This window comes from Moschus berezovskii, chromosome 9 (assembly GCF_049115385.1).
Source record: "Moschus berezovskii isolate FMDL1 chromosome 9, NW_MosBer_1.0, whole genome shotgun sequence".
Classification (NCBI taxonomy): domain Eukaryota; kingdom Metazoa; phylum Chordata; class Mammalia; order Artiodactyla; family Moschidae; genus Moschus; species Moschus berezovskii.
Window position 1 is genome coordinate 42,967,682 of NC_142468.1, and position 19,385 is coordinate 42,987,066.

The 19,385-nt window shown below is 40.2% G+C and overlaps 1 protein-coding gene across 3 annotated transcripts in view; it reads left to right on the top strand.

Moving 5' to 3' along the window:
- The window catches only part of GALK2 (galactokinase 2), a 152,012-nt gene that overhangs the window by 74,635 nt on the left and 57,992 nt on the right, over window positions 1–19,385 (top strand). For all 3 annotated transcript variants that reach the window (XM_055435659.2, XM_055435658.2, XM_055435660.2), the window contains exons 6-7: window positions 14,650–14,748; window positions 16,297–16,449. In XM_055435659.2, the coding sequence (XP_055291634.2) occupies window positions 14,650–14,748; window positions 16,297–16,449 (252 nt within the window). The remainder of the gene's footprint in view (window positions 1–14,649; window positions 14,749–16,296; window positions 16,450–19,385) is intronic.

A 19,385-nucleotide genomic window follows, 5' to 3' on the forward strand; every position in this document is an offset into this window, starting at 1 on the left:
AGTGTCAGTACAAAAATGAACACTTAAGATGCCAGGTACAAGTCTCAGGTTGTCATGTCACCTGTCCTTTTGACCAACCAGCTATAAAATTAAGGGTTCACACAACTCCCTTTTCAGGTTCAGTCATTTTCTAGAGTGACTCACAGAACTCTTGAATACTTACTATTACTCTGTAGTTACCATTAATGGTTTATTATAAACAATACTACTCAGGAACGGCCAAATGGAGGAGATGCATAGGAGAAGGTACTGGGTGAGAAAGGATCACAGAACTTCTGGGCCTTCTTCATGTGAGCTAACCTGCCAGCACTTTGATGTGTTCACCAAGTCAAAATTCTCCAAATCCTGTTCTTTAGGGTTTTTTTGATGGAGGCTTTATTATGTAAGTACAATTGATTAAATCATGGCCTATTGGTTATTGATTTAATTCTAGCCCCAGCCCCTCTCTCCTCCGTGGAGGTGAAGATGTGAGAGTGGGTTAGGCTGAAAGTCCCAATACTCTAGTCCGTGCGTTGCTCTTTCTGGAGACCAGCCCCCATTCTGAAGCTCGGTGGGAGCCTCTAGTTACCAGTTTCTCACTAGCATATAAAACGCACTCATCACTCCAGAGGATCTAAGGGCTTTAGGTTCTAGAACAAAAATCAAGTATGTATTTTTTATTACATCACAAAGGGTAAGTTAGGGATAGGGAGAGGAGACCTGAGAGTACAAAGAAAGAACTAGGATTCAATCATAGTTGGAACACCAATCCCTTCAATAATGGCAGCACACAGAAATGGAAGGAAGAATGAATCTAAATGAAGCACTCTCCAAGATGTGCCAGTGTCATGATTTGATTGAGTAGTGATTGAGCAGTTTCAGGGTTTCTGTTTGGTACATATTCATTTCTTGGGTGCAGAGTTTTGTCTTAAATATGGCAGATTAGTAGGAGAACAGGATGTTGACATTATATCTTCATTTGTTCATTTATTCATTCAACATTCATTTTCATCAGAGAAGGTAGATATTAGAAATACAGAGGTGAACAGACACATGCTCCCTCCCTTCATGGAGCTTAAAAAATGGGAGAGACCAATGTTAAACATACACAAATATCTATATACAGATTGTAATAAATGCTGTGAAGAAAATAGATATGAGAAAGAAAAATGGGAAGAACCCGGTTTACATGGGGAGGGGCAGCTTTTAGGGAAGACTTCATGAAGTAAGTTGAGACGTGAAACTTGAATTGGAGTTAGGCAAACATGACTGACTTTTCAAAGTAACTACGTCATATGTTGTCATAAGCACAGAGTATTCCAGAATGCTTTGAAGAGCTAAAACTTAAGCTGTAGGAATAAGTAATATATCCTCCCAGAAGAAGTGGAAGGAAAGACTCGTGAAGTGGGGAGCAAAAGTGAGCAGAGCCATCCAAGGCACTGGTGGTCAGGATAGTCGCTGATGTTGCAGGCTGCTGTCTGGTCCAAGAATGGAGAATCCAGCATCTATTAATACCTTGCAGAGCAGCCAGGGACAATCCTTAACTCTGGTATCTCTTGGAAATGGTCATTATCTTTTTCTCCCCTTCTTTTCTATTACCCCATTTAAGACAATGTTAATGCCTCCCAGTCCATGTTTTGATGGTGTGTAAAGTGGATGGGTGTGTTTTGTGACAAATTACCTTACCAACTGAGTATATATCCTGGGCTAGATTAGTGTCTGTTCCGTTAGAAATTAATTGCCCTTCCTTGAAGCCTTCTGCCAATAGTTTGCTGAACTATTGGCTGGCATTGCTGTATTTAGATCCAGGAGAGTGTTTCTGTTTTGAACCCAGTAGTTACGACATTTATAACTTTGGGGAGTGTCAGGAATGACTACATGTTGGTACTCAACAAGGAATGAAAACTTGAAGAAAGAGATTGCAATCAGACATTTATTTTCCAAAAGACAAATATTCTTGGTCAGTTTTTCTGCCTTTTGAATTATACTCTAGATTTGTAATAAGATCATCCATTCATGAAAGCAGATATTGGGTCTTGGCACTACGTTTGGTTCTCCGTAGTGTGTAGTATGGGCTTGCGTGCTAGGTTGCTTCAGTCGTGTCCGACTCTGTGTGACCCCATGGACTGTAGCCTGCTAGGATCCTCTGTTCATGGGATTCTCCAGGCAAGAATACTGGAGTGGCTTGCCATGCCCTTCTCTAGGGGATCTTCCTGACCCAGGGATTGAACCTGCGTCTCTTACATCTTCTGCATTGGCAGGCGGGTTCTTTACCACTAGCGCTACCTGGGAAGCTCAGTGTGTGGTATATAGTTCTGAATGTGTGTCTAAAATGTTGTATAAAAGATCACATGAATCTGTCTCTGGCTGCCCTTTCATCAGACATCATGCAGTGCAGGGGGAACCTGGCAGATTGCATGGAGAGTGGATGTAAGCTGCTCTGGTAGTCCCAAGTCAGTGTGTGCCTGAAGGGGCCTCATGAAGATGATGGATGGGAACTAGAGGTGTGTCTGAGAACCCACATTTGGTAGATGGATCAGAATGGATATTCCTTAGTGTTTTATGAAGTTCTTTTTTTACTTCCCTCTCCTACTCCACAAGGGCAGGAAATCTCTCTTCCTGGAAATATGTTTTGAAGCAAGCAGGAGTTCCCTAAGTCAATCCTTTTGTCTCTGGGGATTCTGTTTTTAATTTCATCTTTTGTTGAATATAATATTTATGTTCTTGGGGAAGGGGAAGAAATCTATAGTTTCCCCAGCAGTTAAAGTTAAGAGGTTCCTGCTCATGAACCTCAGATTTCAGAGACCCTCTTCCTATGTATTACTTATTCTAGTCACCTCCCAACCCAAGCATAATTCTGCTCTTCAACATTCATAGGAGATAGTTTTCTAACTTCCACTTGAGTATCCCCAGTAATCCCATTGTTTCACAAATTTGCCCTTTTCATTCCTGGACCGTTTTGGTCATTGGGAAGATTTTTCCTTATATTTAATCACAACCTACCCTTTCTATCTAAATTCTGAATTTTCTCCTTCTTTTGATATTACTGTCTTTTAAAGTTTAAGGAAGATCTTCTGGCTCCTCACACATTCACTATTCTTTCACTAGTTCCTTCTGGAATATGGTTGTTGGACTTCTTTGACATTCTTACTCTCCCTTCTTAGAATATATTCCATCATTATCATTGCCCTACTTAATGTGACTGTTCACTCGATGCCTGTTAGGTTTCAATTTTGTTTTACTTGTACTGAGTGACTATTTACTTTTTATGGAAAATTCTAGGAATTATACCTCCAAGAATATTTATTCAATAAGATTAATAACTTAGAAATTAAAAACCAGGACAAAGGAAAGAAGAATGAAAGCACACTAAGTTAAGCACACATAAGCTAATTGTGTGTGTGTGGGCCCTCAGTCGTGTCTGATTCTTTGTGATCTCATGGACTGTATGTAGCCTGCCAGTCTCCTCTGTCCATGACATTTTCCAGTCAAGGATACTGGAGTGGGTTGCCATTTCCTACCCCAGGGGATCTTCCTGACCCAGGGGTTGAACCTGTGTCTCTTGCGTCTCCTGCATTGGCAGGCAGATTCTTTACCACTGTGCCACCAGGGAAGCTGCCCTAAGTTAATTACTTAATGTAATTGCTTTTGGAAGCCAACGTAAAAGGGAAAGAGTAATTTATGTAGGTCTGTGATCAAAATAGAGAAACCATTCCAGGTCTCTAGAGAAGGCAATGTTTCCTCCAGGGGTACTAAATTCTAAAACACTTTCCTCACGTGGATTCCTTATAGAACACAAAGCAATCTCTCCAGCAGTCTGAAAACAAATGCAAAATGATATTCATATGACTGTTTCTTACAGTGACCTTCAGTAGATGCTCCTGGCATAACGTTTGAGCACAACTCAAATTTCCCTTGTAACAACTCTTTTAACACTCTCCACAATTTCCTGACCCTAAAGATTCTTCCTACTTCATGGTAAAGTCTTTGTGAATTGAATACTGTACACATTGAATCCTTTCTCCCAGACAGTTGTGTCCACTGAGTTAAGGATTTGGTCAAACTAGATGATGATTCTTGGGAGTTATTCTGTTCTCTTTTGGTTGGGTCCATGTCTATGCAATTGGAGTGATATGAGGAAAATTAACAAGTGTTAATTTGAACAATTATGTTGGGGGAAGAAGAATTGTTACCTTCTCCTGGAGAGTCCAGTTTGGCTTGCAATCAGATTTCTTGCAGTTTGGACCTTGAGGGTGGGTCAGGATAGTGCTGCTTAAAACTCCACATGAAGAACCTTCCCCAAGGAGTGGGAGTGTCCCTCTGACCACGGGCAGGGACTTGCAATTCCAGGACACACTTGCCAAACCACAGAGATTGCAGGCCTGCTGCCCATCCATTATTATCATCATTATTTAGCATTCTTCAAAGGTCAGAGCCAAAATAAATGGTCTGCCAGCCAAGCAAGCAACACCAGCCTATACCACAGGCCTTTGTAGGCCCTTTGGTATTTAGTAGCAATGACTTGGTTCATATTCTTGTCTGATTCCATCAGTCTGGCCAGGGTTCTGCCTCCTGCTGTCTTCCCACAACAACTTTTTTTTTCCAATTCTGTCTTGCCTCCTCCCATCTTCCCAGTAATAGTTACCTTGGTATGTGTTTGCTGCCCTTCCTTTCTTTCCTTCTTTGTTTTGAATTTAAACAATGAAAGGGATTGAATTATTTGTGCTAATGATAGATAAAAGTATGCCCAGAAAGCTTTTTGGGACTTCTATATTTTGGGTTCCTTGTTCACCCTTGAACCTCTACTCCCCTTGGGGGTAAAGAATAGTATTGTGGTTGAGAGCTTAGAGCCAAAACTCTGAGTTCAAATTCTGACTCTTCTACTTACTAGTTGAATGGTCTTGGTCAATTTACTTAACCTCTGCTTGCTTCTGTTTCTTCATTATAAAATGCATTTATCAATAAAAACTTCTCTCGTGGATTTGGTAGTTCATGAAAAGTGCTTAGAACAATGTCTGACTCAATGTATTAGCTGCTATTATTATTATTAGGCTGTAGAAATCATACCAAAATGTCAGCCTTATATTGTGATCACTTTGGATTGTGGCTGTTTGTGGGGGGAGGTATGTGGGATTGTATTTGGAAAGGGATAACAGAAAAGGCCTTCAAGCCCCAAACCATCCAGCTGGGTGAATTTTTTTTCTTTTTAACCTGGGGATAAGATGGAGTGAAGTTGTGAAGATCAGAAATATCTGCATCCTAGGGCCCCATGGTCAATTCCATTTTTCATTTTAACAGAAGGGATATTCACTTCCGGTATGCATGCATTTTGCTCCATGTTCTTACCAGGGCCCAGTGACTAGGCATAGTCTCCATGCTCTGAGGCAGGCAGACAAGGTGGCCTAGTGGACTTTGGGGCCAACCCTATCAGGCTTTGACTCTTAGCTTAGGTTAATTTTTTTCTCACAATCCATGATTTATCATTAAGTGAAAAAATAAGTTCTTAGTTTCATGTGTATAATACAATTCCTTCTGAGCACAGCATGGAAAGTTGGGGGAAATTCTTGTGTGTCTTTGTGGAGAGGGAGAGAGATATGTGTAGTTTTGAGGACACTGATTTAAAAAATTGTAATGTCCTAAGCTATTAACATTAGTTATTTAGAAGGCAGGGTCGGAGGAGGGACATTTCTCTATATATCTTTTTAAAAAAATTAATTAATTTTTAATTGAAGCTTACTTTCTTTACAATGTTGTGTTGGTTTCTGCCATACATCAACATGAATCAGCCATAAGTATACATATGTCCCCTCCCTCCTGAACCTCCCTCCCACTTGCACCCCATCCCACCCCTCTAGGTTGTCACAGAGCTCCCCGAGTCATAGAGCAAATTCCCATTGGCTATCTGTTTTACGTATGGCAGTGTATGTTTTACCATGTTACTCTCTCCATTCGTCCACCCTCTTCTTCCCCCTCTGTGTCCACAACTCTCTTCTCTATGTCTACATCTTTATTGCTGCCCTGCAAATTGGTTCATCAGTACCATCTTTCTAGATTCCATATATGTGCATTACTATATATTTGTTCTTCTCTTTCTGACTTACTTCACTGTGTATAATAGGCTCTAGGTTCATCCACCTCATTAGAACTGACTCAAATGTGTTCCTTTTTATGGATGAAAGACATTACTTTGCCAACAAAGGTCCATCTAGTCAAGGCTATGGTTTTTCCCGTGGTCATATATGGATGTGAGAGTTGGACTGTGAAGAAAGCTGAGCACCGAAGAGCTGATGCTTCTGAACTGTGGTTCTGGAGAAGACTCTTGAGAGTCCCTTGGACTGCAAGGAGATCCAACCAATCCATCCTAAAGGAGACCAGTCCTGGGTGTTCATTGGAAGGACTGATGCTGAGGCTGAAACTCCAATACTTTGGCCACCTCATGCCAAGAGTTGACTCACTGGAAAAGTCCCTGATGCTGGGAGGGATTGGGGGCAGGAGGAGAAGGGGATGACAGAGGATGAGATGGCTGGATGGCATCACCAACTCGATGGACATGAGTTTGGGTGAACTCTGGGAATTGGTGATGGACAGGGAGGCCTGGCGTGCTGCGATTCATGGGGTTGCAAAGAGTCGGACACGACTGAGCGACTGAATGGAACTGAACTGAATCCTGTGTATATGTACCACAGCTTCTTTATCCATTCATCTGTCAATGGACATTTAGGTTGCTTCCACATCCTAGCTGTAATAGCGCTGCAATGAACTTTGGGGTACATGTGTCCTTTACAATTACAGTTTTTCTCAGGGGCAGCTTAGGTTAATTTATTGACCTTTTTGAGCCTCAGTTTCCTCCTCTATAAAGTAGAAATTATAATTTTGACATTTTAGGGTCATTTTGGAGACTAATCAATTAGCACAAATGAAATATCCTTTCAGTATCTTGCCTTAGAAGACATTCAGCATTTCTTAGTTTGCCTTCCTTTCCTACTGATTCTTTCCTATGTGTTTAATTTATTAAGAAGGCCCTGGTGTAGGAAATATTTTAGAGGAGTGTTTTCAAATTTAATATGAATACAAATCACCTGAAGTTCTTATTAAACGACAGATTCTGACTCAGCAAGTCTAAGGCCCTAGTCTGTATTTCCAACCTGTCCCCTAGGGACACTGTTACTGTGCCTGAGGGCCTCACTCAGAGTAGCGCATAGGGTGCTGTTTTCTTTCCTTCTTTTGAATCTTGTTATTTCTTGTTGGATTTATGTTATCATTTTAATAGTCTTACCACACACATCTGCACACATACAGATCATCTATTATTAAAGATTGTATGTTGCCAGACACCTAAGAATGTTCATCCTCATCCAATACAAGTCATGATGGTCGAGGTCTATGAGAAACCTATCATAGACATTTTCTCATGTTCCTCATGGACCTGGAATCCCAAACTGTTTCACATAAAATACAGGGTTCCTGTCTTGCTGAAGGCCTCCTCTCAGAGCCTGGATCCCTCCGTGACTTAGATTGCAGGCCGGTTAGGTTAGGGACGTGGTGTTTGTCTCTTTCTTTACAGTTGGAAAGGAGAGGCCTTGAAGACTGTGCTTCTGCCCCCACTAAGCATTGTAAATATTTTGAGAGCCACATTCCCCAATTGCCTTTTTCCAGATTCATTAGATTACATCCTCTTCAGTACAGATGAAGGGGTCCATTTTGCTCTTTGTGTGTGTGTGACATACACTTGTGAGCACATACTCTTTGATGGTTCTAGATTTTAGCTGGTTTTCAGATTTACTTTTGGGAATCCTCTTCAGTGTTGTTTCTTGATAAATACTGATCTTTTAAATATTTGAAGTCCTTTTTCCTTTCCTGCATTATTTACTGGAACTTTTCATCATGAACCATCCGGGTCAGTTGCATCTCTTATGTTCATTTGGGAACTGGCTGTCATTGTCCTGAGGCAAATTTTCTTGAAGTTAAAAATATGAAAGTTGCTAATCTCTTTGAATTAGAGATGTGAAGAAGAAATGACAGCCTTCTTCTTTTTCTAATTAAAGAAAACCTACTCCCCCCCGCCCCCTTCCCCACCCCCGACCTTAGAACACTCCCATGTTACAAAACAAAGCAAGAAAGCAAGTCTACATCAGTTTCTTTTAGATTTACCTTGGTGCTATCTCATGAATTTTCTCCTACTTGGCTGGGGTCTACTAAATAGATTTGCCAGTTTGGGGAAGAACTTGAAAATAGCACCAGGTAAGCACCCAGGCATTTTGAAAGTTAGTGTGAAGAAGGATTGCATGGAGAGAAAGCTGAGAAAATATTTGAAGTAAAGAAAAGTCAGGGGAGTCATTAACATTTTCAGTTTATCTTGATATATCAGCCAGGGTCATAACAAAAAGTAGGTGGTACACCCACTAATCAGGGCAGTTTATTTCATAGGGATGATCTACAAAGCTGGAGGTATTGGGAATACTCAGGACTAGTTGTAGCTGGGTTGTTATGCCATTGGGTCTGAAAGTGACCTCATCAGGGTGAACTCACTGCCTCCCCCACTACCATTCCTCATTTCCTGCCAGAATCCTCTGGTGGAAGAACCCAGTGGGAAGCAGGGTACATGGGAACCTCTCAATATAGTTCATGTTGGGCAGCCTCTTGGGCAGATAGTTGCATGGAGGTGGGTGGATAGCACATGTTGGGGGCAAATCATTGTCTGGAACACTAGTTTTCGTTTGAAACAAAGAAGTTTCTTTTGAAAGACTTGTTCACCTGAAGACAATATCAGTCTCGTGAGCTCCTCGAGGGAAGATATTCCACCTATCTGTAGGACACTAGTATTTAGATGACTGTTGAATGAATGAATAGGGCTGTTCATTTTCTTCCTTTTTCTTAACTTGTACTAAGTGTGGGTGACAACAGTTGAATGATGCTGTCTGGGTTAAGGTCGGTGTTCTGAATAGCAAGGCTTCCCATAGGAAATGATGAACATTTTTTTTCTTTGTAATTATTCTACTTTTAATAATCTCATTAATAAAACTGTCAAACAAAAACAAAGTTTACTGTATTAATATCTTGAAGTCTTTTGTATTATTATTGTCTTTATAAATATCCAGTGTTAGCTAGGCAACACATTCATGAATCTTTATCCCTTCTCAGTGACTATTAAAACCTAACACTGTTATTTCTGCTCTTACTGGATCCCCACTGGTCAGCATATGGGTACACTGTTTAATTTGGGAGCCCATGTGATTTTTGGTTCTTTCCCAGGCCGCTTCAAGAGAAGAACCACACAAAGGGCTAAATTAGCCTCATTAACTATCTTCAATAGCTTTAAAAGAAGATCTATGAATAATACCAAGTTTCTCCTAACTGTCCAGAGGGTAGGAGTCAAAATAGAAATGAGTTGATTGGCTACAAACTTTTGGAAGAGTTTCTCGTGTAATCAGATTGTCTTCCCCAGTGATTCTCAGGAAGGGATAGAGCTAAATGCCATAAGTGACTAGAAGTTTGGAGATGCTTGGGGTTCTTGAAATACTTGAAAGTACATTGGAGGGACGGGGATGAATTCCTCCTTGGTTAGGGCTTTGCTGTTTTTCTCAGGTTGTATGTGAGTGTGTTGAGGTGTGTGTGTGTGTGTGTGTGTGTGTGTGTGTGAGGGGGTGTATAGGAGGGGGTTGGGGGATAGGAGAAGTGGATGAGCTTCAAGCATCAGGAATTGGGACCTCAAATTTGATTTGGTTTGTTCTTGAAGTCAACTTCCAATGGACTTCTTTCCATCCACTTTTGTTAATGTGTTTTTGAAGACTCCTTATTCTCATGAAATCATTTGATATTTTATATAGTTCAAGCATGTATGGTGTATTTATTGTCTTTGTAAGTCACTCTGCCTGATTATACATCTTGGGGGACATTTTATAGTTCTATTTTCAGTGTCCCCAAGGATAGAAAGGGTGAGGCGGGCTCACATGTTTCCCCAACATCACCCAGAATGAAAGACATTCTCTGTTCCTATTTCCATTCCCTGCTGTTAAGATCCTCCATTAATGGTTCTCTGAGTTCAGGTCATGCCACCTCTGGCTAAGGCTGTGGGCCTAGCTCTAATTTTTGCTCATTGTCAGAGCATGCAAATTTTTCCTTTAACAAGATTTGAACTTAAAAACAAACAACCAGAAAAGCCTTTTGTTTCTAGTTTCTTCACATCTCATAGCCATTTAGTATTTGACTTTTTGCTTTTAATATGGAGGTAAAGGGCAAGGGCCACTGGGAAAGCCAGGCTTTGAGCCTGTAGTTAAAGTTTATACTACAGGCATGTTTTGTTTGGCAAGCAGAAATTGCCCTCTCCATGTCCCACCTCCCCCTCAAAAAATTTTAGATTGGAATGCTTTAAATGGAATACAAACTCTCTTGTTTGTCTTGACTTGCATTACTCCTTACTATTGAACTGGTTCTCCTAGGGTCACCCAGAATCTTTTAAGTTCTCTCTTTCCCTGAATAATTAAATTGTTATTTTTTAGGGGCGGTGCATGCTACACAGCTTGTGGGATCTTAGTTCCCTGAGGAGGGGTTGAACCTGGGCCCTTGCTTTGAGAGCATGGAGTCCTAACCACCAGACAGGGGAATTCCCCCGTGTTTTTTTTTTTTTCTGTCCGCAAAGCTTCAGTTCAGTTCAGTTCAGTCGCTCAGTGGTGTCCGACTCTCCGCAACCCCATGAATCACAGCACGCCAAGCCTCCCTGTCCATCACCAACTCCCGGAGTTCACTCAAACTCATGTCCATCGAGTCGGTGATGCCATCCAGCCATCTCATTCTCTGTCCTCCCCGTCTCCTCCCACCCCCAATCCCTCCCAGCATCAGACTCTTTTCCAGTGAGTCAACTCGTCGCATGAGGTGGCCAAAGTATTGGAGTTTCAGCTTTAGCATCAGTCCTTCCAATGAACACCTAGGACTGATCTCCTTTAGAATGGACTGGTTGGATCTCCTTGCAGTCCAAGGGACTCTCAAGAGTCTTCTCCAGCACCACAGCTCAAAAGCATCAATTCTTCGGCGATCAGCTTTCTTCACAGTCCAACTCTCACATTCATACATGACCACTGGAAAAACCATAGCCTTGACTAGACAGACCTCGGTTGGCAAAGTAATGTCTCTGCTTTTTAATATACTATCTAGGTTGGTCATAACTTTCCTTCCAAGGAGTAAGCGTCTTAATTTCATGGCTGCAATCAGCATCCGCGGTGATTTTGGAGTCCCCCAAAATAAAGTCTAACACTGTTTCCACTGTTTCCCCATCTATTTCCCATGAAGTGATGGGACTAGATGCCATAATCTTAGTTTTCTGCATGTTGAACTTCAAGCCAACTTTTTCACTCTCCTCTTTCACTTTCATCAAGAGGCTTTTTAGTTCCTCTTCACTTTCTGCCATAAGGATGGTGTCATCTGCATATCTGAGGTTATTGATATTTCTCCTGGCAATCTTGCCACCAAATTCCTCATGCATTCTGGGGGGACTGTAAAGTGAGTAATCCTTTCTTTGATCTTTCAAATTTCTTATGTTCACTTTCTTTTTGTTTTCCTCCATTAAAACTCTTGGTTATTATCTGTCTAGTAATGAGATATACATGTCAGAGTTCAGCACGAGAAGTAGCAACAAAGTATGGGGATGTTCAGAACCTTGCTGATGGACTTTCCTTGACACAGAGATGCTGGGGAGTGCTGGGTCCTTCTGAATCTTGAGGAGATAGATAGTCTGTAAAAATTAACATTTCCATTGAAGTATTCAGTTGTTGCCACACATTCAGAGATTTTTTAAAAACGATAAACGTATACTTCTTGATGCTTTAGTGTCTTTTCCCTTAAGAAGGAGAATACTTAAATTTTGAAGATCTCATTTGTCATTACATCTCTCTTTGAAGTAGTATAAAAAATAGATTATGTTATTTGGGTATATTATTTGGTGAGGGGTAGGGGTGTAATTAAAGTCCAGCGTAAAAATAACAGAAACTTTGGAGTTAGGCACATGAAATTAAAATCCTGGCTTCTCCACTATCTGTGTCTCCAAATCTCTTTTCCCTTATGTGTATAATGAGGATAAGAAGACGGTTGTTTGGAGACCTAAAGGAGATAATGTTCACAAAAGAGATAATGCCAGGAACTTAGCATGTAAATATGACTGCTGTTGTTGTTGTGGTGCATGCTAAGTCGCTTCAGTCATGTCCGACCCTATGGACTGTAGCCTGCCAGGCTCCTCTGTCCATGGGATTCTCCAAATAAGAATGCTGGAGAGGGTTGCCATGCCCATCTCCAGGGGATTTTCCCAACCCAGTGTCCAAGCCTGTGTCTCTTGTGTCTCTTGCATTGGCAGGTAGGTTCTTTACAGCTTGCGCCACCTGGCATTGCTATTGTGGGAAGGCAGTTTTTCACGCTGGCCCCTGTCACTTATGTAGGGACCCATGTCTCCTCAGTCCTCATAGAACCATGCATGTACTTCTCCTAGGTATATTATTTCTTTACATTTTAAAATCCAGCTGCTCTGACCTTTTGGTTACTAAGTTTTAAAAAATGTGCTCATTATGGAAGATTGCCATTCAGGCCACACACAATGTGCATTATGTCAAAATTACAAAGCTTACCTCATGTCATGATGCAGTTAGCATTAGTGAATCCAGCAAGGAATATGACACAGGATTTATCAGATGATGCTTGGGCAGCTAGTCTCAGAAAGTGAAAGCAGCAGGTGTTAAGTATTTTCTATGTGCTCAGGATTGTGTGAGGTAGTGAACACAGAATAAATAATGATTCTATCCATTTCTCACAAGACTGGCAATTTTCTGGGGTAAATTTTAATAGGTGTGATTGAAACCTGACATTGTTAAAGAGTAATAATGAATACTATGTGATTTGGTTGTATTTGTTAAGTGGATTCTGGTCTGGGCGTTGCGTGGCCTCCCATAGACTGATGGATAAAGACGCAAGGAAAGCCACACTTAAAGCATGGTTTGGTAAATGCGCATAGAGTTTTATACAGGAAGAGAAGAAGAGGGATTATATGGTAGATGTGTGCATTTCAATGGTGGCAAGGGCCTCAGGGATAGGTGATTCTTGAGTAGAGTGAGGATAGAAAATCACACTGTTAAAGGCACTGAGGGAGTCTGGATGTGATGAAGAACAGAAAGAACCCTGGTCTAAGCCTAGGGTTTACGAGGTTAGTGGTAGGAGAGCAGGCTGGTGATGTGAGCAAGGGATAAGTTATTAGAGATGTTGTGTACCACCAAGGCATTGGCAACCAAGTAAGCAAGAGATAATTATAGCAGTGCTTTAGAGTGATCACTTTAGGAGAAACTTCCAGTGAAGTAGGTGAGAAATAAATGCTTGAATTAAGTCTTAGGAGGAAAAAATGAATGAATGAATGAATAATAGAGTAAGTGGATGACACTATCAGTATTGTAGGGAGTAGAGAAACAGGATGCCATAATGGGAACCGTACTGAAGGAAGACTGTATGATGGAGGAAGATTTGAGTGGCCAGTTGGCCAGTCCAGTGACTTGCCCATAGTAGGTAGACAATAAGCTGGATATTGAATGGCAATAGGATTTAAGAGAGAAGACAGGAAATAACGCCAGGTTACATAAATGTGTGAGATGGTCATGGAGACAAATATAATTGGAAAAGAGTGGTAGATAATATGATTTCATGTGCAGATTGGTTGCATATTTTGGAAGGCTTTGAAATGCCATGTTGAGGAATTTGAACTTATTTTATTAATCGATAGGAAACCATAGAAGATTCTTAAACAGATATTTTGACATTTCCAGTTTGGATTAGAAATTTGTTCATTTATTGGGCTTTGTCATCTTGATTGGAGGAGGATGTGTTTGATGAGATAATGCTGGTCCTGATTCTTACATTTAATAGAAATGCCACAGAGCAGCATTACTTTTGGACTGGAAAATAAAGTTGGGTGACCTCACTTTGGCTGTGGGGAGACTGTGCAGTAGTACACTGTTGGAAGACAAAGAAAGCTGAGGCAGAAATGAATGAGTTCCCATATGAGATTTTTGATGATGCCAGTTTAGAGAGGGATGGAGCAAATAAAAAGATGGGAGAAACTGCTTGCTTTGAGGAATCTTTTAGGGATAGCAAATACAGTCAGTCTTTTGCATCTGTGGATTCAACCAACCAACCATGGATCAAAAATATTCCAAAAAAATTTCTAAAAAGTTCCCAAAAGCAAAACTTGAATTTGCTGGGCACTAGCAACTATTCACATGGCATTCACATTTTATTTACAACTATTTACATAGCATTTACACTCCATTATAGAGTTTGAGTGAACTCCGGGAGTTGGTGATGGACAGGGAGGCCTGGCGTGCTGTGATTCATGGGGTCGCGGAGAGTCAGACACGACTGAGCGACTGAACTGAACTGATCTGAACTGATAGGTATTATAAGTATTTTAGAAATGATCTAAAGTGCAGGAGATGATGTGCATAGGTTATATGCAAGAGCTTTGCCATATTACATAAGGAACTTGAGTATCCTCAGATTTTTGTTAAGCAATGCTATAGGCAGCTAGTATCAGTGGGTCAGAACTGCCCTGGAATTCAAACCCATCTGTCATGTCTGGAGTGGAGAATGAATGAGCAACATTTTATGATGTACTCACAGTGCAAATCAATTTTACTTTTCTAGGTGGAGCTTGCAGAAATCTGCGCCAAGAGTGAGCGTTACATTGGCACTGAAGGAGGAGGGATGGACCAGTCCATATCATTTCTTGCAGAAGAAGGAACTGTAGGTGACATTGAACTATTTGGAAATGTCAGCTTGGGAAAGTTCATGCAGAAAGGTCCTCAGTCTGTTTGTTTCTGGAAGGTCTGTTCTATTAGGCTGTATTTTAGGATGATATTTCTTAACTCCTTTGTAATTCAAGTTTATCACCAATTCACCTACTCTATTTCACATTGATCACCTCTCCCATAAGCTTTCAGAATTGTACCTCAAGCCTCTTTTCCTCTTGTGTCGAGGGTTTTTTCCTCCTTCTAATTCATTGTTAGTATGCAATTTCTCACGTTAGTTACTGGGACTTCTTTTCCCGCTCCTGTCCCAAATCACTGCATCTCATGGCGTTTTCATAATCTCCTGTTGGTTTTAAACCCCAATGTTAGTTCTCTTGCCACATATATTCACAGCCCCTCTTTTTTATAATTTACTCTATGGTATCATTTTTCTCAGTAAACATTTTTGGGGCTTTAGCGGTAGGGAGAAGAATGCTGACAGGAAGCCAGGAATGAATTCCTTAGCCAATACTACTTCCCCTTGGCTAGGCTATAACTCCCATAGGCAGAATAGAGGTTTTAGTAGTTGCTATAAACTGTCCATTTCCAAAATAGAAACAGACATTAAAAAAAAAATCTTTTCTTAGTATTCCTACAGGCTTGGCTATTTTCCAAGAATACCTGGATTTCTTCCTATTAAGAGTATTTGTTGTTGATTCCCCTAAGTCAAAGACAGGAGACATGAGGAAACCTGGTTTAATGCTAAGAAAATACTCTGGGTGTTTTGGATGAGACCTGACAAGTAGACATGATGGCAAGAGTCCTGTTGTTAATATAAGTTAGCTGTAGAGTCTTAACAAAGTCCAAATTCTTTGGGTTTGCAAAGCACTTCATAATCTGACCCTTGGTTTGCCAGCCCTCCAGTTCTATCATCTCACCATGCCTCACCCCTCAACCTCCAAGCTATAGCTAAATTGCAATACCTAAAACTATTAACACCTTATGTTGTTTTTGGCCTTTGAACTTTTATATACTTTTTCCTCTTCTTGACATTCTATTTGGGTAAACAAACCCTCTGTCTGTCTTACTTTTGTTCATCCTTTAAGACTCAGATTTCCTTTTTTTTTAAGAGGGGTCTACACTAGGCTATATCTAATAAAGTGCCACAACTGTGTGTCTATGTAACATCTTGTGCTTGGCTACCATTGTAATACAACCTGTTTGAGTACTTCATTGCCTTTCCCACTAGATTGTAATCTCTATGAGGGCAGGTACAGTGTCTGTCTTGTTCACTGTTATGTCTCTAGTGCCTACTAGAGTGTTTGGAAGTCAATAGAGGGAGGGGATGTGTGTATACTTATAGCTGATTCACGTTGTTATATGGCAGAAACCAACACAGCATTGTAAAGCAATTATTATCCAGTTAAAAATAAAGATTAAAAATATTTGAATTGATAAATGAATGTATTTTGGGGAAAATTTTTTACTAAGGTAAATCATAAATGTTTAAGCAGTTTTTGAATTCTAGTACTTTATATCTCACCTATTATTTTTTTCCCAATAGGCCAAGTTGATAGAATTTAGTCCTCTGAGGGCAACTGATGTGAAACTCCCAAGTGGAGCAGTGTTTGTGATTGCCAACAGTTGTGTGGAAATGAATAAGGCAGCAACTTCTCATTTCAATATCAGGGTGATGGAGTGTCGGCTGGCTGCAAAGGTATGGACTTAGCAAATTAGTGAAGCTTGAAGTTGGCTTTCTCTTGTTCTTTTTCCCTTTGTTCCCTATTATTTTGTCTCTTTCCCTAAAATTTAGGGCAACAATCTGACAGCAGTAATATTATAATTGAAGTTTTTTTTAGTATAGGGCAATTTGATTTCCAACTCAGGAGATAAATAAACCTATAGGTATGCCCTGCAACTTCTAGCTATTTAGAAGTTACTTGAACTCCACAGTTGAGTCTTCTAGCATGGCACCGGGGAGACGATGACACCTCAACTTATATCTGTGAAACACAGGCCATGGGTTAGGTATATGGGTGGAGAAAGCTAAGTTGGAGGTGATTGTTGGGAGATGACCATAACTAATCATATTTCTTCAGCAAAAGTGATGATAGCCTCAATCCTTGGTCCTCTTACATGCACCATTGGCCATCATTGGTCCCTCGAAAAATGCAGGCTTGGTGTCTACTAGAGAACACAAACCAAGGTTTGTGTTCTCTGCTCCCCAGTTTAGAAGACACTTGCCAGTCAAGTCTTAAATCTCCTTAGGAAATATTCGCTGAATACCTTCAGTGAGAAATGTTTTAATATTAAACTCTTCTGATCAGTGCATATATGAGAAGTAGTACAGTTAACCTTTAAATGTCAAAGACTTCAGTGAATTTTGTTTTTCCCTTTTTAGGGCAAGCCTCTTCTTTCAGGAGATGGAAGAAATTAGTGTCTTATTTGTTTAAGGGCTTATTCCTGTTGACTTTTTGAGATAGATGAGTAAGTGCTGCCTTCCTGAGGAGATCTCAGACATACACAACATTGTTTTCAGAGTTTTATCATGAAATTAGATATCATCTATGAGATCCATAGGAGAGCCAAAACAAGTACAAGATATATGAACTGGGTTCATGTTGTAATGACTCTTTTCCAAAGATACAAGAAGAAAAAGAGAAATAAAATTGTGGTGCTGAATCTCTGTAGTGAAAAGTTGTCAGAATGGGATGTGCGGGGATGTCTTTTTGCAGTTAATAGAAAAAGGGTTTCTCTTTCGTAAGCGGTAGCTGAAAATCTTAATCCACTGCAGAGCCTTTTGTTCATGAGGCTGTCTTCTGAGTTTAACTGTATAGCGCCATGTGCATTTTAGAGGGACTTTAGTCAGTGAAACTGATTTTCTGCCACACACTCCTCCCAACTGATGTAGATAAAACTCATTATTTTAAGTACTCTGAATTTTTCTCTCTTTTAAAATGTGGAGGAAAGAAAATTGAAGGGCTTTATCAAGATTCAGAATATTTTGTAAATCATGCTGCAAATCATGAGAATCTAAGATTATATATATGTACAAAAGAGGAATAAAGGTAAAATTTATTGCTAATATAGAAAACTGCTAATATAAGCTATGCAGATAGATCTTGATGTTAAGAATATGCTCCTGCCTGGCGAATGTAGACTGGAATTCAGCTAAGCATGTTTTCCTTATAATATGGTGCCATCTTTCCATTTTCAGCAGCATATGAATGAGTATAATTTTTATTTGGAAATTGTCTCATTAAATCAGGAAATAAACTCTCATGTTAAAAAAGTAAAGAAGCTTTTCTTAATCTGAGTAAAGTTTCTGCTTTCAGACAATAAAAATGAAGTGGAGAAATGATAAATCAAGATAGTTTTGAAAATGAGACTGATTAGATAGAGCTCCACATGGCAAAACTGTAATAAGTAATACTTATTTTTCCCCTCCTATTTTCCCAAGATCCCTTTTTGAAAAATGAGTACCTTTCTGTGTCTCCATAGCCCAGGAAAGGACACTAAACCAATAAAGATGGTTTTTCTTTGTTTTGCTTTAATGTTCACAGTTTCTTCTGTTCTTATGTCTTCCTTCTCTCTTCTGTTCCTCCCTGCTCTTCTAACAGCTTCCCAAAACTAATTAATGCAGATGTACTTAGAGTCTTTAGAGGCATTTCAGCTGAAATTTAAAACATTTTGAGGCAAACACAATAGAGATTTATAATTATAATTTGCGTAAATGATTCTTTTAAGTGAAGCACATTTTTATGTTCTTAAATTAACAAAGTAACCAGAAATCTTTAATGAGCAAAAATTTTTTCATATTTTATACATATTCAGTGGCTTAAACTTTCCCAGAAATGCTTTATGTCTATTAAAAGAGAGTATCCATTAATTATATTGAAGGACAAAATGTGTGATACTGGAAGGAAGGGGAATTATGCTGTTGGCATTTTGTACACCCTGAGCTCCTTGTGGCATCATGTGAAGCAATAAAGGTTTCATGCGGTCCTTTGACACTTCAAGGAAAATTTACAGTGTGACTTTTTTTTTTTTTTAACAGAGCCTGTCTTGTGCACGGCCATCACTCATTCAGTAGTTTTTTAGCTCCTGCCACTTAGTGGTCAATATGGAGCTTACTCTTTGTGTGGTGAGAAGTGGGTATAACATTCTCAGGGCTTCTGCCGTTTTTTTGGAATCTGAGTGGAGAAAAACCAAACACCCAGGAATGTAGCCAGTTTCACCTAGCCTGTTGATTTAGTCGAGCTCACTCTGCCAGGATGCTGGCATGGAGTGTTCCCAGGACAGTGAGTCCCGGCCGCTGGGCAGGGCATGTACACACTGGGAATAGGGTCTATGTGTTGGTGGAACCAGGTATGTCAGGGCCTTCAGTGCCATGCTGAGGATCACCCAGGCTTGGTCCTGGAAGCAGTGGGAGCTGCTAATATTAGCAACGTATTCTAGAAACATTAAATTGGCTGCAGGAACTTTTACTTGGTTGAAGAGAAGTAAGTCTTAAAGTGTCAGTGGGGATGGGATCACAAGAGAGGGATGCAAAAGGAAAGAAGCTCTGACTGGACCGAGTGAAAGGTCAGGTATGAGACTGGCTGTCTTCCTTTTGTTATAAATGCTATTACTTTGAGGAGGTTTTCCCTGACC